At 45.3% G+C, this 22037-nt stretch overlaps 1 protein-coding gene across 1 annotated transcript in view; it reads left to right on the plus strand.

Annotated features, from left to right (window-relative positions):
* The window catches only part of BASP1 (brain abundant membrane attached signal protein 1), an 81587-nt gene extending 60903 nt beyond the window's left edge, over window positions 1–20684 (plus strand). The window contains exon 2 of the mRNA XM_044426438.1: window positions 18872–20684. Coding sequence (XP_044282373.1) covers window positions 18881–19621 — 741 coding nt within the window. The 5' untranslated portion in view covers window positions 18872–18880 and the 3' untranslated portion in view covers window positions 19622–20684. The remainder of the gene's footprint in view (window positions 1–18871) is intronic.
* The last annotated feature ends 1353 nt before the right edge of the window (window positions 20685–22037 follow it).

Below are 22037 nucleotides of genomic sequence, written 5' to 3' on the forward strand. Positions count from 1 at the left end.
TTCCTACCAGCCCCAGCCAGCATGACTAATTCTAAGGGGTTTTATTAGCTGCAGTCCAACATGTTTAGAAAGTACCAGGTTGCCTATTGGCCAAGTGTTGGACCAGGACCTAGAAGACCTGCGTTCCACTCTCCTATACTCTCAGTCTTGAAGCCCACCAGATGACCTTGGGCTAGTCTCTCTCCCTCTATTCAAACTTATCCGACCTCAGAAAGTTGTTACGAGGATAAGTGGAGCAGGTGGTTGGGGGGTTGCAGCTATAACAGCCAGAGTAATTAGGTGCAAGCTTAGGCTAAAAAGGCAGTAAATGACTCACTAATATTGAATGGGCCGGTTGCTTGTGAAGGGACAACAGAAATACAGGTACAGTAGAGGTGTAGTGGGTAGGCGACTGCAACACCCCATGACTATTGGTGCTTCCAGGAAAATGGTTTCTAGTGCTGCCAGTCAAAGGGCTTTGTACAACTATTCCTTCCTTTCCTCCTTGATGAGTTTCTTGTACTAAGAAAGCAATGGGAAAACAGAGGAGACTTCTAGGTGGAAGATGACTCAGACAACGTGTTAACCCACAGTCACAGGTTGAGTATGGATTCAGTTTGGGTTGTTGCTGAAACAGAGGTTGTTGTGTTGCCTGAATCCAACTGTGCTAACAAGCCATGGTGAACACAATAAGTGTGGGCTATCATGTTGTGTGAACCCACACAATGTCTTGACCTTTGTTAGAATTCCAAGAATGAGGCAGAACAAATGCACAACAAAAGCCTCATCTGGAAGTACTCTGGGTGGGTCACTGAGTCAGTGAAAAGGATAACTATCGATTTGGTAGTTCTGTGCCTCAGCCTAGTTCCCTATTCTCCCCCTGACGGTTCCCTTGATCTCTCTCTGCATGGGTTGACATATCTGGGGAAATACTAGGAATGTCCACTCACCTGCTATAAGGCATTGTACTGGGATTCTGTCTGCAATGAATATTCTGCTTCATGTGCTTTGACTGGTTTTCTGCCAGGGAAATGGAGTTAGTACTTGGAATAATGAGTCTTTGGTTAGCTATAACACTAGGAATGTCCAGAAATGGACTGTGCTCCCCATTGTGCTCACCTGACCATTCTGGAAGCTTACCAGAACTTAGGCATTAATATCAGGTCACATCCCCTATAAACTCCATACTTGCCCTGTTGACTTCCACATGGAGGACGTGGTCCTCTCGTGTTGCAGTGGCCGAGCAGGCATTCTTAGGGGGTGCCGACATCCTGAGGTAGGGCATCTTCAGCAACTTGGTACCCTTCAAGAGTTGTGGACTGCCACTCCCAGAATACTTTGCCATTGGCCATGCTGGCTGGGGCTGATGGAAACTGATGCTTAAATCATCTGGAGGACACCAGGTTGGGGGTGCCTTGAGGATGTTGAGAGGACAAGCTGTGTTAATCTTCTATGCTGCATTGCTCTTCTAATGCCAAATGCTTCTTTCATGCAAGGACCCATTTCGCAAAGTTCACCAAGTTCCTGCCTATGTGTGCCTAGTTCTTTGCACTCCAGGGATGGAGTGACCCGACTCTGCACTGTGCATTTTGAAATAGGAGAACCTTGTTCTCCCACCAGATCGGTCATATATATTCCTGTTATTGTGCTATTGTGAGCTACAGAATTAGGCTAAATTCTTTCCTCTATTGGGTTTAGAAGGACAGAGGGTGTAAAAGGTGTGTTAGGGGTGGGGTGAGACCATTTTATGCCCACAGTAGGAATGGATGCAGGTCCTGACTAGCTTGTCCTTTTGCTCCATCGGGCCCCCAAAGCCCAGCAAGCCTTCTTTCCTTGTTTTAGTAGAAACCTGCCAGCATAAGTGTTATGCCAGTGATCGTCTCCTGCTGCTGCCCTGCTGCACTTCTCTTCATCGCCTCTGACAGCATCATCTTTTGCTCTGCTGCCTGAAGGGGGACTGAGTGGGACCCTCTCCAGCCTAGCAACTATAACTGGAAGAGAGGACCACTGTGAAGTCACCATCGCCATCACATTGCATTACTACTCTGCTATTATGTTGTTGTTGTCGTCGTCGTCATCATTGCCGCTACTATTGCTGCTTCATTGCTTTTTTAGGCGGCCCTTTTTCCTCTTGTGAGGAACCCGAGGCAGCTCACGCAGGTCCATTGTAGCCTCACCACAGCAACCCTGTGAGGCTCATTGGGCTGACTCTGGGGCTGGCCCAAAGTCCCCAGTGAGCATGGCAGAGTGAGGGCTCCAACCCAGATCTCCTGGCTCCCCAGTCCAGTAGTGTAACCACTACACCACATGGGCTCATTAGCCATCTCCAGCAGCTGAGGAGGCAGGATAAAAGAAAGGACCAGCCCATTCCTGATTGAAGTCAATTAGCATTGGTTGATATATAAAGCCCCCTCAATTAGGAATAACAGTGGGTGAAATAAACTATTCGTAAGATGGAAGGTGTGGGAAGCCAAGCTCAGGGGCTGCCCCTTAAAGCAGCAGCCCTCTGTTATTTTGCAGCAGGGATGGGAATGCAACTTCAAAGAGAGCCAAATCCTCCACGGCTCTGTTTACAGCAACATTGTTTAAAACCACTAGGAATCTAGCAACGCAGACTGTGACGCTGAAACTTTTCCATTTCCAGAACAAGCATGATGCGAACTTACCAGCATGCCTCGTAGGGAAATAGATGATCCCACACGTGTGCAATGTTGAAAAGTGACTGTTTGTTGTGGAACCTGGGCTGTGAATTTCCTAACTTTGTACAACATTGCATTAGCTTTGAATGCTTAAAGCTTGTTTGAACTTCCTCTTGCTCAACCACACCTATTCAAATGTTCTCTGTAAACAGGCATATTTTAAAAAGTGTTTACTTTGTCAGCTTATAAACATTCTTACAGCACAGCTGGACATCCAATAGAATTTAAACCCCAAATCCTAAGGAAAGTAACTTTTTTGAGGATGTATTATTTTGAAACACAGAGCATGATCCTGCCAAAATAAATCCCTTTAAAGTCTGATTGATTTCAGTGAGATACTGTTAATACACACACTCAACTTTTCCATTGAAATGAATGAGATCCTTGGCTCAGTTACGCTCGATCGTTTTGCTGTGTTGCCCCTTTAGCCATCTCCTATTTATGACTCAGTTAATATTTCATTCCTCAAGTTTTTATTTGTACATTAGATCTTTTTTATTTAGTGGGAAAGGTCTTGAGTGCATAACTGGAAACCAACGGTGAGTTCTAGATTTGTTCCGTATCTGAGCTGCAAGTGTTTCACATGGGTAGGAATACAAGATGAACTTTACTTACATGGGTGAGGCTCGTGGAATCCCAAGGAGAGGCAGTCATTCCCTCAAAATCTCAGACTCCAACATGAAATGCTTAGGACCCTTTTCACATCATCTGCACAGCTTGGGAGCTGACATGGTTTAGCAATTCTTGGGCAACATCCGAGGCTGTGTTGACGGACTGTTCCCAGTAGCTTCTCTCTGGGGAACGGTGCTGTAGGAAAGAACTGCCCACATGGGTTGAAGCAATGGGAAGGAGCTGCATCGAGGGTCAGCCCTACATTCAGCAGAATGGGGAGGCTTCCCATTGCTGGATGGTGGAGGAGCAGCCTTCCCAGGCATCCCTCTTCAAGTCCACCTGCCATTCCCCTCCAGTGCAGAGCAGAACTGCATTTTTTACATGGCCTGCTCTATCGTCACCTTCACCATTATTACATCGCATTTAGCTTCCTCTTTGTGAGAAACCCAGGGTAGCTTACATAGCTCAGCTTTACCCTCATATTGTAACAACAAGCCTGAGAAGTAGATTGGTCAGAGAGTGGCTCAAAGTTGCCCAGGGAGCTTCATGGCCAAGAGGGGATGTCCAGCACTCTCGCCATCACACCCTATTGGACCTCCATTAATGAGACATACTTTGTACACACAGAAATAGTCCTGTCTTTGAAGAACCAGGAAAGCCTTGCATATGAGACCCTGTGGAGTTCTTGGTTTGTTTGTTTATTTGTTTGTTTTAAATGTTGGGAGCTGGGCTCCCTCCTTCTTCCTTTCAATCAGCAGCAGTTCTTCGGCAAAAAGCACTTTATTTCAAGTGTACAGCTAACAAGCTAATAGAGAAGAGCCTCTGAGCATGCACAGAGCTGTTCATTGAACCCAAGCTAGAAACTATTTCTGAGAGCCCCTTTTCCCTAACCCTGGGCTCCATCCTGCTGGGTGTGCCCCGCTGGAGAGGGGCCTCTGAGATCTACTCAGGCCATCTTGTTGGCTCGCCCTTCCCTCCCGTCATTGTGCCATAGGCCAGGGTTGGACAGGACTCCTCTGGCTCCTTTCCCAAGTCCCCTCCCAGCAATTCCAGACCCTGTCAGTTCCCATGGTCTGCCGGAGCACCTGGAGACAGCGGCCTGGAGATAAGCCCTCCCTCTTCCGCCATCTTTTCTGCCCACGGATCTCATTTCCCAGGCCTCACAGTCCTCATCCGCAGTCGGTGCCACCCTGGCCCTGGAAACCATGCCAAGGAAAATGGCCTCTTTCATCCCCATCGCTCATATACTGCCTTTTGTCCTTCAAGGAACTCAGAGTGGCTTGCATAATCCCCCCTTTCCTCTCAGTTTTATCTTTACAAGAACCCTGTGAGGGTGAGCGCCTGGCCAAGTGTCGCCAGGAGTGCTGGCCAAAGGTGAGCTTCAAGGCCGAGTGGGGACTAGAACCTGGATCGCCCAGTTCCCCAGTCCAGCGCTCTCACCACCAGGCTCTCTACACCCCTTAAACCAGCCTGCTGCCTTCAGGTACGGCAGAAAGTGCTCCCTCATCGCGACTTCTTCACGGAGAAGGGGTGGGGAAGGCTGCCTTGGCCTTCACCTGAAAGGGGTTGTGGGCTGGCCCTGGACACTGCACTGTGTCCACCGAATGCAGGGAGGGAGCCCCGCTCTGTTTACAGCCCTGTGCAGAGGTTCACCCACGAAAGGGCGAGCGTGTGGATGGAGATGCAGGCACACATGTATGTCCTGCCCAGAGTGTCCCTGCGGCCCCTGTCTGGAAACCCCGAAGAAACCCTGTCCGCCCATCCATCTCTCTGTCCATCACCCCTTGAGCCTTGCTGCCACTATGCTGGACCTGCTGCTGCTTCCTGCATGTGTTGCTTTTGTTATGGTCTTACTGTTTCAAACCTTTGCAATATACATCAAACGTTTTACTGGGAGGAAGGGTAGAAGTACAGAGCCTTATGTGACAGCATGTGGGGACAGAATGTATTTTTGTGACTGTATTTACAAATAGTAAACAGCAGTGGCCTGGTCCTGTTATATCCTACCGTGGCGAAACACTTTAGATTCACATCCATGGGAGAAGGGCACAGCCCAATATTTGTCTGTTTGGAAGTAAACTGAGCGAGGCTTGGTTCTTGAGAAGCATATGCATGATTTCAGTGAGAAGCATTTGCTCTCGTGCCCCTCTGCACTCTATGTCCTCCCCAGGAGGGGTGGGGGCTGGATCCCAGGATAAATTGGGTTGGATCCTAAGATAAGTCTGCAGGGTGCAGGTTGGATCCTAATAAAGCCAGTGTGGTGCAGCACTTCAACTGTGGGAGACTCGGTTTGCTGGTCCATGCTTGACCATGAGGCTCACTGGGTGACTTTGAACCAGTCAATGCCTCCCAGCCTAATCTATCTCACAGGGCTGTTGTGAGGAAAATGTGGAGGAGGAAGAATATGTGAGCTGCTCCATGCAAGCATGCATGGTAATATATGTGTGCTTTACCCTATTGCTTCTGAGGGTCCTCAACACTCCAGAAAGGCATTTGGAGGCTTGCAGGGGGCTGTGCAGGGGAGGAAGAGACAGTAAAATGTCCCATTGTTAACTTCCTTAAGTTATCTTAGGAAGCTGGCCAGTTTCCTGAAGTTTAATCCTTCAAGTAACGTCTCTTGGAATAGAGCTCTTGGTGGGACGTGGGTAAATACAAGTGGGGAGCTGTTTTCATGCATCTCACATGACAGATGGCGCTCAGCAGCACGGCCACGTCTTGCAGAAGTGAAATGAGAACAAACGCGCGAGGCGCATTCAGGTTTTTGTATCTGAAAGGGCAAGTCTGCAGACTTCTTAGGGAGAAGCCCCATCCGACTTCAGTGGGACTTGCTTCTCAGGAAAGAATGTTGCCCTCTTACTTGCTTGGTTCAAGGCATGCGTCTCTGAGTGGCATTCCTGCTTCCATGGCTCCTCTCCAGAGAGTGGTGGGGGTACATTTTGGCACGCAGGTGCTCCTTCAGCCAGTCCCCAAGAGGAGCCCAGACTTCAGGCAGGTGTGGGTCCACATCCGCAAACCCATCTAGCAGTTTTCATCTGCACCAGGAGCAGCATTTGGGCGTGGCTGCCCAATAAGACCAAACTGGCCGAGCCACCCCTCAAATGTTTTGCATGGCGTCAAGACACAATATGTTGATGCGGAGAAAAATAATTTCTCCCACCAGCTAATTGCTAAGGATTGCAGCTAAACTCAGAGGGAACTGGTGAGCCTGGGAGTGAGCAAGGAGGGGATTCAGGCAACCTTCGCACCCCTAATGATCTGAAAGAGGGGAGGCTGTATCCCTGGGGAGCCTTGCACCCTTGATGGGGCATTAGAATGTCCTGCGGACTTGGCACTGGTGAGGCCCCACTACATTCTGCATCATTTTGGACAATCTAGAACTTCCATAACTGGACAGTTATTTATTTGTTTGCTTTATTATATTTATATCCCACCTTTTTTTCCTTTCAAGGAATTTGAGGTGGCATACATAAATCTCCTCCTCTTCCCATCATGCTTATCCTCACAACAACAACTCTGTGAAGTGGGTCGGGCTGAGAGCCTGTGACTGGCTCAAAGTCACCCAGCGAGCTCCACAGCTGAGTGGGGACTAGAACCCAGATCTCCTGAGCTCCAGTGCTGCATTCAACTGCTATAGCACCCCAAGCTAAGCCTCCGAAGAGGATTTGAACTCATAGACTTGGGCCCCAGAGCCTAGAGCTTTCCCCACTGGGCCCTTCCAGCTGTTCATTCTAGCATTTCGTTATGTCCCCCACTGTGACGATGATCTAGCTAAAGGGAAGTGCTCAAATCCCACTGCTTTCATCTCAGTCCATATAACAGCATCTTCTCATTGGTATCTGTCTCTTGCTCCTTCCCTACCCTTCACCTGTTGTCTGTCTATCTAAAAAGCATTTGTAAGTTCTTCGGGGCTGAGACTGCTCTTGGTAGGGTGCCAGGTATACAACTGGTGATATATCAGTAATAGGAGAGGTTTTGGCTAGGTTGCACCAGTTCTTTTATTTTAAAGCTGGCAGGCATTTCTATGGCAACTTGACTGCTGTTACACCTGTTCTGTTGTTGTGCTTTGGTAACTGATCGGCACTGCAGGTGTCTAATGACTGGATGGGATCGTTGGTGTGACATCCCTGCTTTGTTCCACCATCAGTCTACCCAAGTCATCTGCTGCAAAGTCAACATTTAACGATGTCATAATAACGCTGCATGGTGTGAATTTGCAGTATAAAATTCATTCCCCTCTGTCTCCCAGCATCCATGTGGTGAATACTTCAAGCCAGGATAGATATTGGCCAACTTCAACTTTGTAGGGTTAAAAATGGGTTCCCCCACTCCTGTAATTATTTGATTGGAACCCTTGACAGAATGGGGAGGTCTACAGTTACCCCACAGATCTTTTTAACCCTTCATGCTGCCATAAGCCATAATTATATGCGGTTCTCTTCTAATTCAGTCTGCTGCAGTGTGAAATACCCAGTTGACTAGGGAAATCTGGCTCAATAAATAGCAACATTCATTAGGGCAAAGCTTTACTATGATCACCATCTGAACAATAATTTTAAAAATGCAACATATGTTCTAGATGGTTATGGGAAATGAACGCTTATAGTATTAGGAGATATCTTACAATTGAACACTTTCTTTGTTAAATGCAGAGGGCTTTGGCTAAAATGTTTTATTGCATGTGGAAGTTTTCAGCAAATTAACAGGCATTCTGGTTGAGTCCAAAGGGTCTCAAATTACTCTTGGAGGCCATTAGCCAACATTTTTTAGAATCAGTAATGAAGTTGGTTACAAGTATACTAAGAAGCCAGGACTTCTTTTCCTATGCATTATACATTTTCTTGTAGTCTTCAAAGAAGATTGTGGCCTGTTATCCTTTGGGGCTGGAGACAGAAAAAGACTGAAGAAGAACTTGTTTGTCGTGTTGCGGACTTTCATAGGCAATTCAACAATCTGTTGCATGTAATTATCATCATCCATGGATGTTTTCGTCTGTAATTGAGGATGAAGACGCCTGTGCTGAATCTTCTTCCCACCTCTTATGCTTGGCACACAGCCTGCTGTAGTATCAAATATCATGTTTGTTTGTAAGGCTGCATTTTTACCTTACAAAATAGCAGGGCTTATAAGTTCATCACACTATAAATACATGAAACAGCAGGGTCATCTCAGCTGTGGCAGAGGGTGAATGTAGCAGCCCTGTTTAAGCAAAGAAATCTATAACCACACTTAATAAACCAAGCTTCTTAATCAATTCCTTTACTGAGAAAAAAAAGCAAGGGATCAGTTGCCACCAACCAAAGATATTAAATGGGGATGGGATAAAATGAGATGCTTTCCCAGTGATGGAAGGGGTACATATCTAAAGCATCAGAGCATGTTCAGAGCTGTAGACCAGATTTTCCTGTGGTTGGTGGAGGGAAAATTTCCCAGTCTGAAAACTTGGGAATTTTGAGATACTGCAATACAAGGAATTTATTTATTTATTTATTTATTTATTTCAGCATTGCACCTTGCTGGCTGAGTTCATCCTGCAAAACATAGTCAGCAAATACTGTTTGCTGGGGCCATATTTTCAACTATGCAAGAGCTGAAGGAACCCCTGCATTTGCTCTTCCCACTGTTTCACTCCAAAACAAATCAAAATGCAGGCAGAGGGTTTTTTGTCTTCTCCTCCCATGTACATAAGATGAGAGGCTTCTATAGAGGTAGTTCAGTACTATTTCCTTGTGTCTTCGCTTGGGTGTAGCAGCTGTACCATGTAATAGGAGGGCCTGCCAAAGCCTCTTGCAGTTCATGCAGAAGGGGTAGCAGGAGATGGGTTTTCTTGCCTGTATTTCCCCGTAGAGAAAGTGGCAGGGACTCATAATTGTGTGGGGGCTAACCTAATCTGGTAGTCATAAAGAAAACTTTTGGAACTGGATTTGGCTTGCCCTGCTCTCAATCTTCCTGGCATTTGTGAGAGCTTGAGTGATACTAAGCTTGAGTCACTGGCTAAAGGCATGCCCCTATGCTCCTGTCTCAAGTGGGGCTTACTATTTTCTAAGTATAGGATTGCTGCCTAAGACTACAATCCTAAACATGCTTGTTTGATTCATACATAATGAAAACCTCGAGAGCATGACCTGGTTTGCATATAACAACAGAGAATGGGTTGGAACTTTCATTGAATCATGGCTTGTCACTCTGTCCTCATTCTCATTATGTGTGAATCCTGCTCTATAGTTTAGTTATGGGTTGATAGACACAAATAACCCAGGAAGAGATTCCTTGGTTTGTTGTTAGATTGTGACCATTGAGTTTTTCATGATCAACAATTTATAAACTGTAAGTTTAACTATAATGACAAACCATAATTCATAGCATTACATACTCAACCTGTGTTTTAGTTTGTTGCTACATGTGAACCAGGTCACCAGAGATGGCTTATTTAATCCATGATTTGATGAATTCTAGGTTGTTTGGTTATGTGAACTGAGTCACGGTTTGTTAAAAATCCAGAAACAGAATTCATGGTTTGTTGTCAGCTTTTAAATCCTAGGTTGTTTAATCTATGGGCTGTTGTTACATGTGAACAGAGAACCATGTGTTATTCATGGGTTATTTTGCCAAGTTACAGAGGAGTGGTAAAACAAAGAAAAAATAAAACAATAACAACACCCATTCTGTATGCCACTGCAATACTGCCAAAAAGGAATTTGCGATACAAGGAAGGGGTAAGAAACAGCCCAAGGATTGAGAAAACAAACTACAGTTTGCTTAGTCATCTGTCAGACAGCCAGTAGATAGGGCAACAAGCCATGGATTAAATAAAACATGGGTTAGCTTTATATGTAATCTAGGCCTTACTTGGGAATATGAATGGTTGAAGTCAGTGGAACTGATATCCTAGTAAATATGTAGGACTGGGATAAAAGCAGGATATTGTTAGATACTTCAGGGTCCAGACCAGTAGGACACAAATCTGCACAAAACCTGCATATATAAGCTCATATTTAACTCTATAAATGCAAATATAGGAACAAGTAATTACTAGAATGTATTTAAATTTTACAGGAGGTAATGCAGACAATTTTTTTCTTATACAAATAATCACCAATAAAATCATAATCTGTTAATTTGCAAGAGATCATCCCAGAACAATGGAAAAGGATTCTCCCATATTAATTGCCATTCAGGGAAAAATGGGAGGGGATTTACAGGTTGGGGGGAAGCTCCAGGAAAGAGATTTGGAGCTGCGGTTTTTTGGGTCCAGTGCACCAAGACTGTTTCCACAAATGATGTTTGAAGATTTTTTTGCACTTCTCACAACCTTACCCCAATAATTTATCCAGGTAGACATAGGCTTACACATGGCAAGAGTTTACATTATCCATATATTCAATGTATGGCAATATTCACATTGGAATATTATAACAGCCTTATATGAAACGAACAGGGAAGACAAAGGCTCCAGGCAACCCCTGGGGCGCTTATGAGCAATTCAGTCAATGCCCACTGACACTCAGGCGAAAATCATTCAGTAGCATCTTTCACACAGTGTAGCTAGGCATGCATGCAGAACTCGTTTGGGTCATGGCCTGTGGAACTGCCATCATGCTGAAATTGGGCTGTTGGTACCTCTGTTTGCAGTGCGGACATCTGAGGTAGCCATGGCTGCAAGAGGATGCTATTCGGCTGTGCTCTGCTGTACCGCTCAATCCTGGGGACTCGGGCTAGATGGGATGCTGGCCATGTAGCCCCACAGCCCCCCGAGGAGTCTTTCTGGCCTTATGCTCCCAGAGGTTCAGTAGGGATACTGGTGAGCCGTGTGCAGGAGTAGTAGCAGCCATTTTGCAGACTGAGCCCTTTGCTCATCCCAAGCCAGGAAGGTGTGCTTCCCCAGCACCCAACCTTGTTGAAGTTCTCCTAATTGCTGAGCTTATTCGGACCTGATTCTGTAGCAGGTGGTGAGGGGTTTTTTTGGGGGGGGGGGCAGGAAAATTCATGTGCATTTTCATGTGCATAGACCCAAATATATGCATCAATTCTGCACATCCTTCAATGTATACATTATTCTACTACAGATGAGTGTATTTTTGTACATTTTTCAAAAGTACATATTTTTCAGGCACATTTAAAACCTCAAACTCATTTTTGGGGAATCCACAAATCACATTGCATGGGATCACATGGTTCTGGACCACTGGTTATGTCCATATGTGGTCCAGAAAGTACAAAGTGGGTAATTCCTGATGAAAAAAGGATCTGGAATGAATTTCTCAAAGTAGGGCTTAAAAAAAATATTTAGTGCTGATTAGAGAATTTACAGTTAATTAAAAATATATCCTTTGATAAAATAGGCGAATCACAGTGTGACTCTCTTGTTCCTTTACATCAAAACTTCCTTTTCTCTGTCCAATACGCTGTTTTAGTAGCTGCAGACATTGGGAGGCAACAAGGAAAGCTGAAGCGCCAAAAAGGCGTTGTTTTCTGAAGGGCAAGAAAGAAGAACCGAGAAGTTTTGATGTGTGGAACTGAGGAGCTCCAGTCAGTTTGGAAAGCGAATGCAAAAGATGAGCCAGACCAAGAGCAGACCAGGAGGGCAAGCCAGACTAATGTGTGATGAAGCAGTGGAAGTGGACATGGAGACGTGTAGTGTGACAGACCGACTATGGCAGAATGAACAAAATATAGAAAAAGGAAGTCAGGGAATTGCCAAGGGGAAGAAACTATTTCTTAACTTTCCTTTTTCAGGCAGAGTAGTTGCTGACCGGTGGTTTATTTGACTCTTCTGCTTTTACTGGCACAGTGCATCTTCCTCTCCCCCTGCCCTGCTCCACAGTTTTTCATTCAGTTGCATTTATGTGTGGAGAACTCGTGAGCACTGCGTTTCTGTCACCTGCCTCATGCCATGGCTACATCACAAGCAGCGCGAGGCTTGGAGAGCCTAAAGGCCACGAGACTGCCAGGTCCATCATCTACAGCCAGCCCAACCTGCTGATGAACAATGTGATCAAAACATTATCAAAGCTGTTTATTTATTTAGAATATGTTTATACTGTTCATCAGCCCATTGGCTCTCGAGTTGGATTAAATAACTCTAATCTGCCTATTTCTATGGACCAGATACCTAATGCGTAACCTAAAAGCAATCTTTAGTGTTGTTACTCTTAGGAAAACCACATTTTTGTTCTAATTAGCTTTTTTTGCTATGTATTTTGAAATGATTATTTCTCTTAGATGCGTTTTAGGATTCAAATGGCATTATTTTTTTGAAGCAAATGCATAAATAAGAACTCCTCTTTTAAAACTTCTGCTATCTACCTTACAAGGGAGTAATGCATTCTGATTAATGCTAGAGATGGATCCAAATAACTATTGACATTTTTATTTCCAAAGGGTGAGCAGCCATTTCTTCTTTGTCCCTCAGATTGTTTTTGTACCTAGCATGGTCCCTAATGAACAATCTTCTACATATCTACTCAGGTCTAAGGCCCACTGAGTTACATGTTCCTGAATTTTAAAGAGTTCATTAGCAGTCCTTGGTCCCCCAATTCAAATGAAGAAACCCTTGTGAGAATGGAGTTAACTCTTTCCCCACATCATTTCCCCAGTGTAAAACTTCCCCAAATGACCCATGGAGTAAAACATACAGGTACCCCATAGTGCCTGGCTATATGATACTTTAATCATGTCCAGCAACTGTCTTCTCACAACTCCTTTGTGCTTAGCATCTTGTTTGGAGAAAGCTTGCGGGGGCGGGGGGTTGGTCCTAAGAAAGATTTTATGCTACAGTTGCTTTATAGTGCTCAGCTGAACTTCAGTATGGGCATCATGGTATTTCATTTAAGGAATTCTTGTGGACCTCATGGAATGTAGCTCTCCCAGCAGTTCAAAGATAGCTGTGTGTTGTCTTGTTTTCCACGGTCTTAATCTTTTCCTATAAATCAGCTTTAATCAACCTCCTATAAATTCCTTGGTCCACAATGTTGTGGGAAATGCACCAGTGAAGCCCATTAGGAGCAGCTGAGACTTCCACAGCGTTTGCCCAAGCCTTTGTATTCTCCAGCCCACATCTCACTGCAGCAAGCTTCATTCTCTGTTACCCCTGCTTGAAGGCAGTGTTGCTTTGGACAGTAGTTGCTGGCTGGCCTGGGTTCTTCCCTGGTGCTCACCTTGCTATGGGGGTGAGGAGGGTGTTGAAAAAGGCTTGCCTTTCTTCCGGTGAACGATAACGCTTAGGGCTTTGGCAGCAGGCTCTGCAAGATCAGCCTGTTCCTTAGGGAGACGGCAGCAGCCCGCTGCAGCCCTAGCACCAGTACAAGGCACTGCTTGGTGGTGGAGCACATCCTTGGCTCATCTGTTCCCATCGGGTAGCATTAGTTAAAAGGTCTCAGAGAGCAGGACTGGGAGAAGGAACTCTTTGAGGCAGGCTTGGGGTTTGACTGGTCAGTTGACTAGTCTGGAATAACCATGTATGTGCGTGAAGCACTTAGGTCAGGAACAGATTGATCCTAGTTACAAGAATGACTGTCTATTGGAATTCAGTCCATCTCAAGAGGCTTGTAGAGTGCCATGCCAGATCATGGGCTGCTAAATTCTCCCCAGAGCCTTTGGTGGTCACCTTTGCCATTGTATTGATTGGAACATAGGCAGCTAACTTATACTGAGTGGCACCATTCTCCTGAGCTTTCTGCCCCAGGCAAAGCGGCCAGGAGCAGTTTTCCCCATCCAGGTATACTCCTAACATGTTGGATTAACTCCTCCTCCCATCTCAGCCCCTTGCTGCTATTGGCCACAGTGGCTGGGGAAGATGGGAACTTAGTTCAGTGGTCTTCAAACTTGCGACATCTGAGGATCCCTTGTCATTGTGAAAAATCAGTACAGAACCCATTCAAAAATACATTTCAGGTAATAGGTTTTAGTTGAACAAAGTGTTACAATTACTGTTGTCATAATACATTTCATACAATGTAAACAAAAACTATTTATAAATACATCAAAGAACCCATTGGTTACTTATTAACTAAATAATACTAAATTTAATGAATACATACTAACATTTAGTATAACATCACTAACTAATAATATGAAAAATTGTACTTCCTTTTAATAACTTGGATGGACTTGGTTTTTGCCACAAAGAAAATCAAAATTTGGTGTTATAGGTCAGACTAGATGGCCCAGGAAGCCCATTCTGACTCGCTCTGTTTCTATGTTTCTATGACAGCTGCAACCACGTTTCTGGTTCTGCATCCATGTTATTCCTGTGTTAAACCTGTGTGATCATTATTCTTTGCATCTGAATCCACTTGAATGGAACCACTTTGGCTTTAAAACAAATTAATCTGCTTTTCAAAGTAAGTGTGTACGGGCTCTGAATTAGACCATGCCTGGCTGCAGAATTTTCTCTTTTAAACAAAAGAAAAGGAATGGAGATCTCATGGTTTCACTCTAATCATAGGAGGAAACCCCTGGATGATTCTTACAGAACCCTGGAGTTCTGGGGAACACTGTTTGACTGTTGCAGATTTAGTCCAACAGATCTGGCAGGCACTAGTTTGGGCTGCTGAGAGCTTCACCTTTACTATGGACAGTGGCAACACTTTTTTAAAATTGTAAAAGCCTGCCCCCAAACAGCCGGTCCAGCATTCATTGTCTCATGCTAAGCAAGTCAACCCCTTGAAAGCATCTTGAGTGCTTGTCTGTCTAACCCGACAGCAGCTGAGGTTCTCCCATTCTGCTGCATGTACACATGGGCTATGTTCAGACAAAATGGCAAACCATGGTCTGTTGGTTTGTCATGTGGCATGGATCCAGGCATGGAATTTCAGTATGGAAATTTTGGTCTTTAGAAATCAGTATTAGAAGCAATGGTTTGTTCCATGGCTTTTCCATAGCACCATGGCTTGTTGTATTGTCTGAACCAAACATCATGGTTTCTATAGTCCTGGTGTGCAACTGCTACAGAGGCCCCTGGAAAGAGCAGCAACGGCAGCAGCCACACCAGTCATCCAGTCTCTTTGTATGGGTCACTGAGGAAGCGGAAGGCAACATAAACAAGGAGTGACGTACCTTGGGATTGAAGTTCAGGCAGACTGGCAGAGGGGATATATGCCAACAGTGGGAGGAGAACTGAGTGGGGAGGATGGAAACTCTGATAAACAGCTTGATTGTCTGTCAGGTAGATCAAGGTAAAAACCCACAAACCATGGTGGCAACAAAGGGTTGTTTGTTGTGCTGCGTTAAGGCAGAGAGTCAGTCGCTCTACCCTGGTATTGTCGACAGACTGGCAGTAGCTCTCCAGGGTTTCAGAAGTTTTTCCACCCTCCCTGGTGATGGTGGGTATTGAGCTTGGGACCTTGGGCATGTAAATCTTGAGCTCCGTCATGGAGCTGCAGAACTTTCCAAAGGGCCTGCTTCTGTGTGTTTGCTTAGTGCTTCCTCTTATCCTTGATCTTTCTGTTCAAAGATGCCTATAGCTGCAGCGTGTGAACAGCAGAAGCCAGACAGTGTGGTTTAACGGAGAGGGAGAGGGGAGGGCAGAGGAGAAGCTGCAGAAGAAAGGGAGGCTACTCATGTGTCAGGATAGTGTGCATGCGTTATTCTGGCTCATTCCAACTTGCCACTGAGATTCAGAGACTTACGTTCCAAAACACTTCTTTCTCGTTATGCATGGCTGTGTGTGTGCGTGTGCGCATGCATATGTGTACGCCTGAGTGCATGGCCCATCACAGAAGAAGGAGCCCTTTTTTGGCTGAGTTTGCTTTGGGCAGCCTTGCTCCCTGAACAAAGGGCGCACGCATATCACATGCTGCTTCTGACTCAGCAATTCTCCTCTCTCTGTCATGAAACAACTTTGGATCAGCCTTTTCCAATGTGGAGTTCTCTAGATGTTTTCCGTGACGGCTTCCATCTTTCCCAACTAGCATGGCAAGTGATTGGGGATGATTTGAGCTGTACTCAAAAGCATCCAGAGGGTGCCATGGTATCTCTCTGTTCAGGTGTTTTCCTGAATGCAGCCTGATAGCTTTCTCCCATATAGCTCAAAGAAAGCCTTTGAGGTCCATGAGTGACCACAACTAGCTGTCTGCCTAGCTTGGCAGGATAAAATTTTTAGCATACATACATAACATCAAAAATGTAAATGGGGATAAGTTCAGGTGGGGGCAAAACCTGACTTAATGCTAAATAGTCCCCCACCCCCCCAAATAGGATATCAGGAATAGGTTTGGCTCATGACCCAGCATTGCTCCCATATGGCCCATTTAGTTTATCTTATTCCACACATGCTTTCCATTCATTCTTATGGACAAGAATGGCTTCACTGGGCACACCACTGTGCGGGTGGTGAAGTCTGCTGTTTTGACACAAGGCAACCCACAAGACTTCATTGACCCATGCCTCTGTGTGAGTATGTGTGTGTGTGTGTTGGGGATGACAATATATCTCTTCTGTACTCTTTACTTTGAGAATGATTGGCACTTCTCTCTCTCTCTCTCTCTCTCTCTCTCTCTCTCTCTCTCTCTCTCTCCTTTCCCCCCATATCCAATCAAAATAACAGGCATTCTGCTGGTCATGTCAAAGGCAAAAAAAAAAAAAAAAAAACCCTTGGAAAAGTGGAAGAGGCACATCAAACAAAAGCATGCTTGTGTTCTCCAGGCATTGCCAGGCAAACAAATGAAGGCTTAATTAGGGATTGGCTATTTGGAAGCAAATATGGCTCTCGCTATTGTTTAAAATCTTTGTTCCTGCTGATTTGCAAAACTGCTCTGAAGTGCAATGTGACTGGATGGGCATGAATGAAATGTCACTTTCTTTATATAATAAGCGCACAGTGACCTACATGAGCAGTTGCAAGAAATGGGGTGGCCCTGATGGCATTAGGCCTCGGGAACTGTGTGCCCCTGACCCGAGTGGGGCTGGCGGCCTTTCTTGTGGCTTGTGTAGATCCCACTCTGATATCAGTGCACTGTCCAGAAGCTTTTGCCTTCCAGGTGGTTTACATGGCTTGAGGGTCATTGCGTGAAGCAGCTGATCAAAATGCCTGCTCTTTAATCAAGGGAGGCACACCCTTGTGCCTGCAGTGAGCATTGTGAGCGCCTGAACTCTTCTGGCGCTCAGAGCTGTCACTGCAGGTGAGAGCTCTGAGTTTCTCTTCTGATACCTCCGTGACTGGTTAATACCTCAGCCTATTCCTGTCCTCATCGTTTGTTCCACTGCATGTATCAAAGCTGCAAATGGAACAAGACTATTAAGAGCACGCCACCCGCCCCCATGCACACATGCAAGTTCCTCTTCTAATGTTACAGGTTATGTGGGGAAGAATAAGCACTTTATGCTAGGGGGCACTTTGGCCGTGATTCAGTCTTCATCCAAGGCCTATAGTAGCTGTGGAAGTTAAGCTCTCCCCTTCAGGTTGTGTTGTTTGTTTTCAAAAGAACATAAGGAGAGCATGGCTGAATCCCAGCAAAGAGTCACCTAACCCAGCATTCTGTTCACACAGTGGCTAACTGGATGCCCCCAGTGGGAAGCCCGCAACCAACCTTTTCCTGCTTGTGTCCCCCAGCCCCTAGCATTCCCAAGCAAACTGCCTCTGATCCTAGACACTGATTGCTTTGCTAATGGATATGAAGTCAGGTTGCTCTGGTTCAGATGCAGCATCAGCAGCGCTGATGTGAGGCAGGGTCGCTGCAGCCAAGCCAGTGTGTGAAGGGAACATAGAAAATGCCAGACCTTTGGCCCCTTTGGATCACTAGGGGACCCTCACTGGCAAGAGTCCTCCAGGCCTTCAGGCAGGATCCTTTTCTGTCCTTAGCAGGAAATGTTGAGGATGAAGCTGGACCTTTCTGTGCACAGAGCTGTACAACTGCGCTAAGAGTGTGTGGCCACAGCCGTGGGTTCATGGAGCAAATCTGTGCCTTCTCTGACAGTCTGAATGCAGCCATAAGATGCTAGATTTTCAGAATGTACCTGGGCATTCTGCTCTTCTCTAGGGAATGTTGAGGAATGTTAAAAAGAAGGGAGATTAAATTTAGTTAAATTTCTCAGGGATGGGAAGTTGCACCTTTCTATCCTAATTCACTTGTATATGTTGAACCTGGAGCGAGTGGCGTCATTCCTTTTGCTCCTCCTGCTGGGCTCTGGAGAGGAGTTTTGGTTTCACTCAAGTGTTAGAATATGACTGTCCAAATGGTATGTGGAAAGTTGCGCCGAGAGGTGTATTGTTGCACTCATATATCTGCTGTAGATTCAAAGTGCTCTAACCATCAGTTACTCTTTCCTGGGGATTCTGTAGGTCTCCAAAGTGAGGCATCAGTAACAGGGAAGAATCATTAGAATACAGACTTGTTAAGGGAAATGATGACAGTGAGGGAAGCCCAAAATCTCTTGATGTTTATAGTGTTGAGCCCTTCTCAGCCTGCAACTGCCAAAATCGGGGGTGGTTCTGGCCCGGCTTTCGTGAAGGTTGCCGTGGGCAGAATTCTCCCTTACTGTGGCAAATCCCATGCTTTGCTCTCCATCGTGCGAGCCCCTGCTTTCCCCACTGATACCAAGGGACTTCCTTCCGGGGTTAACGCTCTCCCCTGTCTTGTTTCCAGGGCTCCAAAATGGGAGGCAAGCTGAGCAAGAAGAAGAAGGGCTACAACGTGAATGATGAAAAGGCAAAAGACAAGGACAAGAAGGCTGAGGGGGCAGGTGCTGAGGAAGGGGAGGCTGCGAAGGAGAACGAGCAGAGCCAGCAGGCCACAGTGGAGGCCACGGAGGTGAAGGAGAACAACAAGGAGGAGGCGGCGGGCAAGGAGGCCCCAGCGGATGCCAGCAAGGCTGAAGAAAGCGAAGGGGAGAAAGAGAAAGCAGGGGGCCAGGAAGAGCCCAAGAAGGCTGAGCCAGAGAAGGGCGAGGCCGTGGTCGATGCAAAGGCCGAGGCTCCGAAGAACCATGAGCAGCAGGTGGCCAAGCAAGAGGAACCCAGCTCAGCGGCTCCTCCACCAGCCAGCAGTGATGCCCCTAAACCCTCTGAGTCCAGCAGTGATGCAAAAGTTCCCCAGCCTTCAGAAGCCACAGCCACTAGTAAAGTAGATGACAAAGGCAAAGAGGAAGGGGAGGCCAAAAAGACTGAGGCTCCTGCAGTACCTGCAGCTCAGGAAACTAAAAGTGAAGTAGCCCCAGCTTCAGACTCAAAACCTAGCAGCAGCGAGGCTGCGCCTCCTTCCAAGGAGACCCCAGCAACAACAGAAGCACCTAGTTCTACTCCGAAGGCTTCAGAGCCTGCAGCCCCACCAGAGGAAGCGAAACCATCTGAAGCTCCAGCAACTAATTCGGATCAAACCATAGCAGTGAAAGATTAAATTGGACAGCCTGTTGGGAAACAAAACAAAACAAAACAAAACAAAACAAAACAAAACAAAACAAAACACACAAAATTAACCACTTACAACCTGTGTCTTTTTTTCCCTTTTCTTTTTATTTTTAATTCTCTTGTTTTCAGCTCTACTAACTTGTTTCCGATCTGAAATAGCGATATGTATTGCCCAGGGAAAAATTAAAAAAGGAAAAAAAAAAAATAAAACGAAAACGAAAATGGATTGTCCCATTAAGTTTGAGAGGGAGGGGAGGGAGGGGTGGGGTGGGGTGGTTGCTCTGGTGGGAAACCCGAATAGTATTTTTGTGGGGGAAATATCTCTAATATACTTTCTGCCAACTTCACAATCCAAATCCTGTACTTCAACCAGTAATTAAAATAAGAAAACTACACTGAAGTCTGAAAGTGCAGTACCTCTCTTTTGTATCTGAATTGCTGTAAATGCACTCCACTGATCTTTCGATCTTTTCTTTCTTCTTTTTCTCTAATGGGGGTTTGGGAGTGATGAAGAATTGATTCTGCCCTCTGGGCTAGTACCATACCAATCAGATCTTTCCGAAAGCAGTATTTTCTGTGGGTTTTTTTTTTTAAATTTACAGCCTTTATCATTTTGTATTTTTTATGCAGTGGATGAATGGCAACTTTCAGACAAGACTCACGTAGCTGTCCACATTTTTTCTCAGTGCTAATCCTCCGGTTCTTCTTCCTCTCCAAATATTTTTGGGAGTTAAAAATAAAATAAAATAAAAAAGCATTCTCATCCTACTTAGCCTACCTAGATTTCTCATGACGAGTTTAATGCATGTCCGTGGTTGGGTGCACCTGTAGTTCTGTTTATTGGTCAGTGAAAATGAAAAATTAAAAGTCAGCATTCATTGCCGCTCCAGTTTCTCTTCCATTCTGTGTCACAGACACCGATACACCACTCATTGGAAAAACAAACAAACAAACAAACAAATGCAAAATGTACAATGGATGCATTGAAATTATATGTAATTGTATCAATGGTGCAACAGTAATAAAAGTTAAATAATTTAAAAATATCGAAAGTGTTCATAGTTGCAAATTTATTTAGATTAACTCTTCTTGCTTCTGTGTAGTGAAAAATATTTGCCAGTTTTTTCAGAGATAGTAGTCGCTGGATGTCAGACCCCAGCAGGGCCTGGTGCTTTTTCACTGGGACAAGGCAAGGAATCTGGCTCTTCCCAGTGTTAGTCCCTTTCCCCAGGAGGCCAGCGGTCTGTTGCAATCTATGAAGAGGAAAGGAAAGATGTCTATAGTGAAAGAAAGAGCGGTAAGCAACGGGGACTGAGGGAGAACGAGGCAAGGAGCCCATAAAGCTAAGTCTGCTCAGTGAGGCCTATGATTTTCCCTGGAGATCCAGAGGCTGTAGCAACAGGACCCCAGCCCAAGCCCACCAGGACCACCTTTGCATCCCACCAGTGACTGCTGTCACCAGGCAGCAGGTCAGCTTAGGCGGACCATTTCCTTGTCCCACGTTGCCCACTCCTCATCCTGTGGAGCGGCCAACCAAAGCTTGGTGGATGAGCTCCACCTGTATTATCTTCAGGTCCCTTTCTGTGAGTACCAACTCACCTAGGAGACTGTGTGTAACTTGATTTAGCGACCCAGGCAAAGAGCTTTCTTCATTCAGTCACAGCATAAAGGAGGTGGTTTCCTCATGGTGCAGATGCAACAGAGAATAGGACAGTGGGTTTTTTTTTTAAAAATGACATTCCAATTAAATTGCATTTTGAGGAAATGGCCATTGCTTATGTTGCACAAACATTACTTCCATCTTTCTCCCTATTTATAAAGTGACACAAATATTTCCATTAATTTATTTACTGCATTCTATTCTTCCTTTTAACATAAAAGTTATCAAAATAGCTTTTGTATAATGTGATAAGTATTATGTAAAGCTGCAGGAGCATTTGATAAAACAGTTTAAAGGCAAAGACTGTAAAAGTACACCTTTTAATGAGACTGACAAAGAGCACAGGCCTCTTGAAGGAATGGTGTTGCACAGCTCCAGAGCCAAGACCAAAAGGCCCATCTCCTAGTAGAAGCTAATCTCATTTTTCAGAAAGATGGGTTTTGGAGCAGAGCTTAATCAGTAGACCTTAAAAAGGAGTTGTGCTAGTTGTGTTCCTCCAGATGTTTGGTCCTACAATTCCCATCCTCCTTCACCATTAGCTATGCTGGCTAGAGTTGATGACAGCTTTAGATCAAAACATCTGGAGAACTACTGCAGGGTTCATATGACATAGCCAGGACATAGGCCATGAAGGGCTTTAAGACTAAACCCTACACTTTTCTATTGGGCTGATAGAAACAAGTCAACAGTACAGATGTTTCCAAACTGGGGAGGTAGGCTTTTTCCAGCATAGACTGGCAAGGAA

Source organism: Varanus komodoensis, unplaced genomic scaffold, assembly GCF_004798865.1.
Source record: "Varanus komodoensis strain SLA01 unplaced genomic scaffold, ASM479886v1 scaffold17, whole genome shotgun sequence".
Classification (NCBI taxonomy): domain Eukaryota; kingdom Metazoa; phylum Chordata; class Lepidosauria; order Squamata; family Varanidae; genus Varanus; species Varanus komodoensis.